Below are 8,864 nucleotides of genomic sequence, written 5' to 3' on the forward strand. Positions count from 1 at the left end.
ATTCACCAAAACAAAAAAAAATTCAGGTAACATTCTTGGCATTTCAAGCATTATTTTGGTATTTCCTCTAAGTCTAGAAACAATTTAATGAATAATATTGGTCATAGAGATTGGTATTTTAGAAGTGTACTATTTGCCTTGGTTTTTGTGGTATCTAAAGCTTTAAATCAATATTTACTATTCATAAAACTAACATTCAATACCCTAAAGTAAATATATCCGTAAGTTATTTGCCGAATTGTTGGGGGAAGTTGAAAGTACTAAGTTACATATTTTAACGCTGTATCTAAACAGGAAGTGCTTTGAATATCAGTCCAAGAGGGGATAGAAATTCAATTAATTTCTCAAAAAGTATCTCGAAATTTAATTAGACATTCGCTCAGTCAAACAAAATTTATTAAAAAAATATTTATAAAAAATTATTATGATTTTTAATCAATTTTATTTAATTGCCTGATTGCTTTCACTCATTTAATTCACATCCAGTAGTAATTTGTAAACGCAGAAAAGTCCATTTTAAATTATTTAGGTTGCTTAATGGGGGTATTTTTAATTCGGAAATTCTATTTTGAAATAAGAATACACCATTGAGCTTTAGTCCGACGTAGTTCTGTTTATGTTTCAATGCATAAATCTGTTCTAGTTTGAGTAATTTAGGAAAAAGAAAGCCGGACTAGGCCCATCAAAATTGGTTGAAATACACTTACGGCGTTATGTAGGTCAAAATATACAAAAACAATATATTTTTTCTCTATTTTTTTAATAATAAAAAATTTAAAGTATTTTTTCTGATTTTTTTTATAAAAGATTTTAGAAATTAAAAAAATGGATTTTAAATATATATCATTAAATATTTTCCTAGTATTAAGAATTTCATAAACAGGTACTTTAAATTTTAAAATAAAGGAGAATCTGCAAAAGTAGGGTAGACTGGGGCAAAATATGCCAAAACGAAAATTTCAATATTCACTATTTTCTAAAATAAAAGAGACTGAGGCTTGAAATTTTTATTATAGATAGCCTTTATAAACCTTCTTAAACTTACAAAGTTTCAAGGGATTCGAGAAAGGATTATGTAAAATAAAAAAAATAATGAAATTTTGAGCCCTATTTTTGGAATATTTGACTTACGGAAAATATCAATACTGATTAGCTCAATTTAAGCACATTTCTCGTTAAGATTGAGAAAAATTAATTTAATTATATATTGTGAAATTACACCTCAGAATGCTCCATTTGGTAATATAATTGGTTCTTAAAGCCACAGAGCATTACAGTGCAACAAAATAAAAACCTTTTTTGTTCGATGAGAAATCATCGGAAATTTTGGTATTCCTTCGCTGTCTCTTGGGCATATCTCTCGAAGAAACTTGTTCCATCATGTTAAACTTCTCAGATACATTAAGGTGAGGATAATTAAGAAATGAGTAGAATTATTTTGTGCAATTTCCTTTTTTCTCATTAACGATCGCAATTTGTTAGTGCGAAAGAATAATTTAACGGAAAGAGTCAAGGAACATTTTCCTAAAAGAAATCCTATCGCTATCTCTTCATTTCTCTGAGATATTTCAGATTTCCATATAAATCCTTTTAACTTAGATATCTTTTAATTAGGATAATATTTTTTCTTTACGAAAATATTTTTCTTGAAAAAAGAACAAACGTTTCTGAGAATTATAAGATCGAAAGAGACAATGGTATTAAACCTTTTCATAACAAAGAAAGAGTAGAATCATATAATGATTTTATGAGAATATTTTTTTGGACATTAATATTTAAAATAATGATATTTTTTTAGGAACCTACGAGCTTCAGAAACCCCAACTCTTTCTTTCAAGGGGAATATTTTCCTGATAGGGACAAGCTGAGCCTCATAAGCAAGTTGAGTTTCATAAATATGAAATACATTCAAGAATTTAGGGAAAAATCTGTAAAATTGTAAAAAACAAAAAACCAACGAAGAGACAAAGATATGGTCTATTCTAAGATAATCTTCCTCGAGGCCTCCTTTCCAAATTTCAAAGTGCTCTTTGACACCAACAGTGTAGGATAAACTGTTTTTACTGCTCGAACTTCACAGAAAAAGCAGCATATAATAATCCCTCAATTTTTAGTTTTATTATTATAATATATATTTCCACTTCTTACTCCCTAAGGAGTCGTATTTTGGTGAAATTTGAGAAATCTGAAGTGTAGAACTTTTTGGCGTCATTTTTTTTTTTTTTTTTTTTTTTTTGATTTATACCTGTCGGACTTGTATGCAGTCGCAGCTCTTCCGGTGTTCTCTAGAGGATTCGTTCTTTTCAAATCAAAACACTCCGAATTTTGGACAAAGCTTTCAACCCTTGGTTTTTGGCGTATTAGTGTCTGTTCGTCTAGCTAAACGGTAGGAGATAGTGACTTGGGACCTGATAAAACTGAACCGGTTATGAACCGATAAGTTAATTTTTGTATGACAATTAATTTTATTACTCTTAAAACTATTTTAGGGGATTTTTTGAGTGATTTATGAATCGGTTTAAATTGGTTGAGAACTGATAAACAGTAAATGATGCGAAAGTACTTTTGAGGTATAGCATCTGAATTATGAGTTCGAGAAAATAGCAAAGCCTGGAACACTTTGCCAGCCCCTTCACAGGATTTTTTTTTAATAATTCAACCAAATTCTTAAGAAAATTAATTTAGTGCGTTTTCTAATTGGGATTAATCTGGGGTAGTTACCTATGCCACTACCTATGCTATGGTAGGGGGAGGTAGGACTACATTTGAAATTATTATATTTTCATTCACGTGTTTTTTTCCAAAGAGATGTATGATAGTACAATTTAACTTAGATTGATAATTCTTTTGTCTATCTAAATTAGGGTAGAGTCAGCCCTTTTCTCCATGTAAGCACTTTTTCGCCACCTAATATAAAACAACTAATTTAAGGCATTTAAGAATAAGTAGCATTTCAACACTCATAATATGTTCTGTTCTAATATCCCAATACGTTATTACGTCTCTTAATCAAATTGAAATTCGTTTTAAAACAGGTGTCGAAAAGTACTGAAACAAGCATAATTGGGGAAAATGTGTGTTTTTCAATGAGATTCTCTAAAATTCTCGAGACGTATCCTAGATATATAGATAGATATTGCTTCAAAGTATCTTTATACAAAAAATTGTTTTACTCTGACAAAAATATCACACCTTACGAGGCCCCTAAAGCTTAATGGTGGCGAAAAGTACTGACTCTACCCTATATTGCGTAAAAAACCAGATTCTTTCACAGATATGCAGAAAATTGCATTTTCAGTGCAATCTCAGTTCAAAGTAGCCCGACCTTCTCTTTATAAGTCTCATTCATGCCGAAAGATTGAACTATTTTGCCTATTCTCCTTTAAAAAAAAGAAATTCATATATACTGAACATGCAATTATGCTTCCAAAGGCCATTAAACAAGTCTACTAAAATGTTTATAGTTTAGTTACTCTCATAATCAGTGGTGCTGAAAGGCAAACTTTCTGCAAAATACTGTAGTACTATTTTGGGCACGAAACTGCCAAGAAAACCAGTGTGTTGTGTACCGGATTCATCACTTGATTAAATCCGAAAGAAAATGATTAATTCATTGTTTGTTTCTCAGCGAGCTAATTTTCCGTGAAATAATGCAATAACAATGGGGTGTTTGATGAGGAATTCTTAAATGTGATATGCTCTAGAATAAAATTTTGTTTCTGATATGTTGATTTGATATACCAGCTTTAATATGCCCATTAAATTTCCCCAGAAGTTTATTGGTATGGTGGTATTTGGAGAATAACTCTAAGAATAATATTGCAAATTTTTGAAAATCAAAAGGCGATACTATAAATTGATATTGGCAGTGTTTTAATTTCAACAATGGTAACGAATATGGAAAACATTGCGGAAAGAGCAAATCATTGTGGTGAAATATTCTGAAATATAAGCTTGGTGGATTGAATTTCGACTGGTAGATATTGTTTTCCCATTCATCATTCTCATCTGTCAATTCCGGTGGAAAATCAACGAGCGGTTTATTTAAAAGATTCATAATGCTATTTTTCAATCAAATATAATCCCACAACTCAGATTGAAGAGGAAATATCCAATAATTGTGTCTGATACCTTCTGTTTTGTCTCTAGAATAACATAGGAGAGTATGAAACAGGATTCTTCTGCCTGTGTCAACCACATGTTACTCACGGCTTATGCTACTTTAGCGTAGAAGGAGTCTTTTTCGTCACATAATCCCTTTTGATTTTTTTCCTAGGCTATTATCTCTTCCAGTTTTGCGTTTTTTGCCATGATTCTTTAATAATCACAGCTACTGTAATCCTTAAACATCTCTGATAGTGCTTATACCTATAGGTAGTTGGTTTTGTACATCCTTAAATCCGTAAATTAACATCCACCTAAAATTGAGCCGATCGCCTAGTCGTTAGTTTATGTGAAATGATATGGTAAATTATAATACACTGCGACTTCAACAGTGTATATCTGACTATCGCTTATGTTACAGCAGTTTTTTATGCTCGTATCTATTTTTCGCTGCTCCTTAATTACAGTAATCTCATATTTCTAATTTTTATTAAACGTGCTTTTTATACTTCCCTGAAATTTAACGATTTTCATAATTAAAAAGTTTAATCGTCAGAGTTATAGTGTATCCTGAAATTTAGGGGGAAGTGGGGCACCTTTGAAAATGGGGTTAATTGGATTTTTCACCTATTTTTAAATATAATAAAATTGAGCCCTATCGTGATATAATTTAGCTGCACAAACAGATTTAGAAGCTATATTACATTATGATATAGCTTAGTTCCACTTAAACATAGGAGAAAAATCCCGATTTCAAAGGTACCTCACTTTCAAAGGTGCCCCACTTCCCCCTATATCTTTAGACCTTGTGTCTTTATTGTTAATTTTTGTACATATTTTTACTTTTGCGTAAATTTGAATATTTGGGAAACCTCTTCCAAACCACTTAGGCCAATGCTATTTATTGAAAATCTATACACCTGATTGAGGCCATTGAAAAATGGTGTCCAACGTGACCTGGCTGTATTTGAAATTATTGCAGATTTAAGAAAATATAAGTAAATAAGAAAAAGTAAATAAGAAAATATAAGATATAAGAAAATACAGGCAGTCGCAAAATAGGATATAGAATAAATTAATTGAAATTGAATTGAATATATCCTTTAGAACCATTTTGCATAGGTCGCAATACTTTAAGCTTCACGTCTGAGACATAAAACCTGTCGCAGGATTTAGAAACTTCCCGTACCTAGGTCATTCTAATCAGGTTTCACTTACTCTATTTTTTGATGGAATCGTATTTTTTTAATTTGATACTCTAAAAATCCAGACTTTCACTGAATAGTATTGAAGCATCAGTCTAATTAATGATTAATAAACAATGCAAAGGGGCAAGCCTTATTTGGTTTCGTGCAATAATAATAAAAGTAACAACAGTAATAAAATTAATGAACTTATCTGTTCAATTTTGTATATATGATTATGCTTACAAAGAAAGTTTTTTTTTAATTTTGAAAAAAAATTATGATTCCTCAGAAAACCTTTGAAAGTCACTATTACGAGGCGTCGACCTCGGCGCAGACCTAGGACAAGAGGGCTGAATTAAAAAAAAAGATCTTGCCTAGACATGCCTCCGTATCGATTGCGAACGTCTTCCTGAAGTGTCAGAGGATTAACAGATGTAGGCTACTAACCTGCGTGATCTAGACCCGAGACCGAAAATGAATGAACGAATAATCTTAAGCCAAAAACGTATATGACTTTTCCTATTTTAATTTGGAATCTTTTGTATGAACTCTGTTCACTTTTTTAAATTAATCTAAGATTTTGCCAAGTAGAAAATTTTTTTTGAATCGAAATTAAAGATTGTTTTCTATTTTTAAAAAACTTAATGTCCATATTTCGTATTTGTATTAATTTTTGAAAAGATCTGTCTTTTATTTTATTCAAATTGATTCAATTGAGTGATTCCAACCAACTGTTCTAAAGTTGTGCCTTATTTTAAATTCTGTCAATTTGTTCTCCTATTTCCATATAAAAAATTTAAAAGTTGTTTTTCTGTTTAGTATTTTATTTTGTGAGCATCTTTAGTTTTATAAACGAATTTTTTCCATACATCTGGTATTGAGTATGATGCAAAAGTAGGGTAGGTAGGACTAGATTATCGATTTAATATGTTAATCTTTTTTTATTTCAATCTATAAGTATAAATTAACTCTTAAAGGACAAGAAGATCAAAACTAGAAAGTCAGAAAAACTGATTTATTCTCTGACTATTCAGAAAAAACATGACTTTAGATAGTTGTAGGAAAGATTTTTTTTTAGATCATCGGCGACTCAATCGTTCTTAAACAATGCTATAAATAAAAGGGTCACCGATGATCCTTTGAAAGGGTCACTGTTTTGACACCTTTTCAACTCTGGATTAAACGAACAAAAACAATGAAAAAGTCATCTTTGGTGTTCACTCAGATGAGAGAAATATGATAGGAGTAATAAATTTACGATAAAATGTAATCTATCGTGATAAATGTGCATACAAAAATTTCAAAAGATTCAAGTGAACCTTTCAAAGAGTCAATTTAACCCTTTTATTTTTGCCAGTGAAGGATCAAAAGTATCAAAACGATTTTAAACTTGAAAAACTCTAATATTGTTTGTAATTGTAATGTAATTATTCCTGAGGAGGAAGCAAAAGAACAGGGGTGTAATGATAACTTTTCGATGCTATCGAATCGATAGTATCGATAAGTCTATAGCCGTTAGATAAAGTGAATGTCGACTTTTTACGGATTGTTGCGCCAAGCATTGCGACATTTTTAAAAGAATGAGAATATTGATAAACATCTATATTTCTTACAGGAAGTGCAGCTATCATTTAAAGTTTTCAGAATCGACAGTCGATAGTATCGAAATTAAGTTATCATGTCACCCCAGATCTTCCATTTATGGTTCACTTTGACGGCCGATCAGTCGATTAGTGCAATTGAACAGCGTTGATCAGTTGATAAAGGTGATTTATCGGCACTGATCAAGAGATCTACCACTCACAGCTTACTCGCTGGACATAGGGGAAGTCCTTCAGGCTAAGCACATACTCTGGCATTGAACAGCTCATAATTTTTTCAAAATTCCTTCAATAAATCTGACGGCTTTTTTCATGAAATGTGTGTCCTAACCGTCCTAACTGTGTTATCACACGTGCGCATTAAAATTTTAATATAATTCACATTAATTGTCGCTGGTAAGAGTCCAAATGTGTAATTTGTGTGTTTGAATGATTTTATATTCAAAATTTGATCTATTTGTTGATAAAAAGGTAGACTTGGCCCGAAAAATTTGATATAAATTGATTTATAGCATTAATGCGAAAAATTAATGCGATTTTCTCTTTAATTTTTTAATGTGAAAAATATTTATTCTTTAGGTAAATTTAAACTTATTTTCGCAGGCCAAGTCCACTTCTTTATCAATAAATAGAAAAACCCCAAATATTAAGTGACTCAAAGACACAAATAACATATTTGGACACTCACAAGCGACAATTAATGTGAATCACATTAAAATTTTAATGTGAAAGTGTGATAACGCCGTTAGTATCCCAATAATTTGCCACTAGGTCAGGTTCATTAAATGAATATTGGAATAAGAAACATAACTTTTCAAAGCTAGAAAGTATGCAAAACCTGAAAGACATCACTACCTATTCACCTCCTGTTGTCTCTTCACTCATGTCGCCCCCAGTTTGAATTTCCAATGAAAAAATCACTTCTCCCATAAGTTAACACAAGCTTATCGCAAGATTTCTCACGTCCTCCCGACTTGTTTGCTGTGTCAAGAGTGTCAAGTTTCCAAATGCAAAAATGCCTAAGCCGGCAAATAAGACAAATAAGCCGGAGAATACTATCGCGTGCCTTTGGCACATATCTCTACTTCTCACTGTGACCACTTTCTTTCACTCCAGTATTTGTTCTAAAGACACAAAACATGTTGATTTTGTTCAACAAAAGTGTATTTCTCGTGCTTGCAAAATCTCTTCCGGTCGGCCGAATTTGTAGAATTGCTTGCAGAATTAATTGTTATAAATAATTTCGGGATACTGTTCACCACAGAAGCATGAAGAATCTCTATGCGAATCGGTTTGTTATTTCAATTAGCATATTGCCAGCACGTTTCTGTGCCTTTTCTCCCTTCTGAAATAATTAAAAATGGTAAAATTTCTAAATTCCCCCCATCTAACTGAAAGAATGTCTGTGATGGAATATCTATGAAAAATCACGCAAATTCACCTTTTAAATAATTCATAGATGGTATTTTGTGGCAGAGAGAAGTTGTGAAGAAAGATAGAAATGATCTACATTTCTTTCTTTTTTAGGAATCTGACCATGAAGATATACCGGCACGATGCGCAATGCTTTTTAGCAAACCTTCTGAGGAATTATATGGACTTAATATTGAAAAATAGACGAAAGAGACATCTAAGGCCCTCGCACTGAATAATTAATTTGCAATTATTATACAGCTGCTCTCGAATGAAATTTCCATACAAAAAGAATAATACTGAAGAGCATCTGACCCACATTCACCTCCAATCAATTTACGTATTCACCGGAAAAATTAATTAACCCGGCTACAATACCTGTCTTTTCTATTTTTCTCTGTCATATTTTCTTGAGCTGCAATGCCACATCTAAAAATGTTCAGTCTCGTTAGTCTTCTGGGGTAATTGTATCTTTTTCTTTCTTCTATCAATGATGAGTTTGGAGGATAATTTTATTTGTGAATTTCTTTGGCAAATTATAACATCAGCAAAATGTTAA

At 31.5% G+C, this 8,864-nt stretch overlaps 1 protein-coding gene across 1 annotated transcript in view; it reads left to right on the plus strand.

Annotated features, from left to right (window-relative positions):
• LOC129806751 (uncharacterized) overlaps nucleotides 1-5,092 on the plus strand; it is a 12,548-nt gene extending 7,456 nt beyond the window's left edge. The window contains exon 5 of the mRNA XM_055855523.1: nucleotides 5,087-5,092. Within this exon, the coding sequence (XP_055711498.1) occupies nucleotides 5,087-5,092 (6 nt within the window). The remainder of the gene's footprint in view (nucleotides 1-5,086) is intronic.
• The last annotated feature ends 3,772 nt before the right edge of the window (nucleotides 5,093-8,864 follow it).

The sequence above is a fragment of the Phlebotomus papatasi genome, chromosome 3 (assembly GCF_024763615.1).
Source record: "Phlebotomus papatasi isolate M1 chromosome 3, Ppap_2.1, whole genome shotgun sequence".
In the NCBI taxonomy this organism is placed as follows: Eukaryota; Metazoa; Arthropoda; class Insecta; order Diptera; family Psychodidae; genus Phlebotomus; species Phlebotomus papatasi.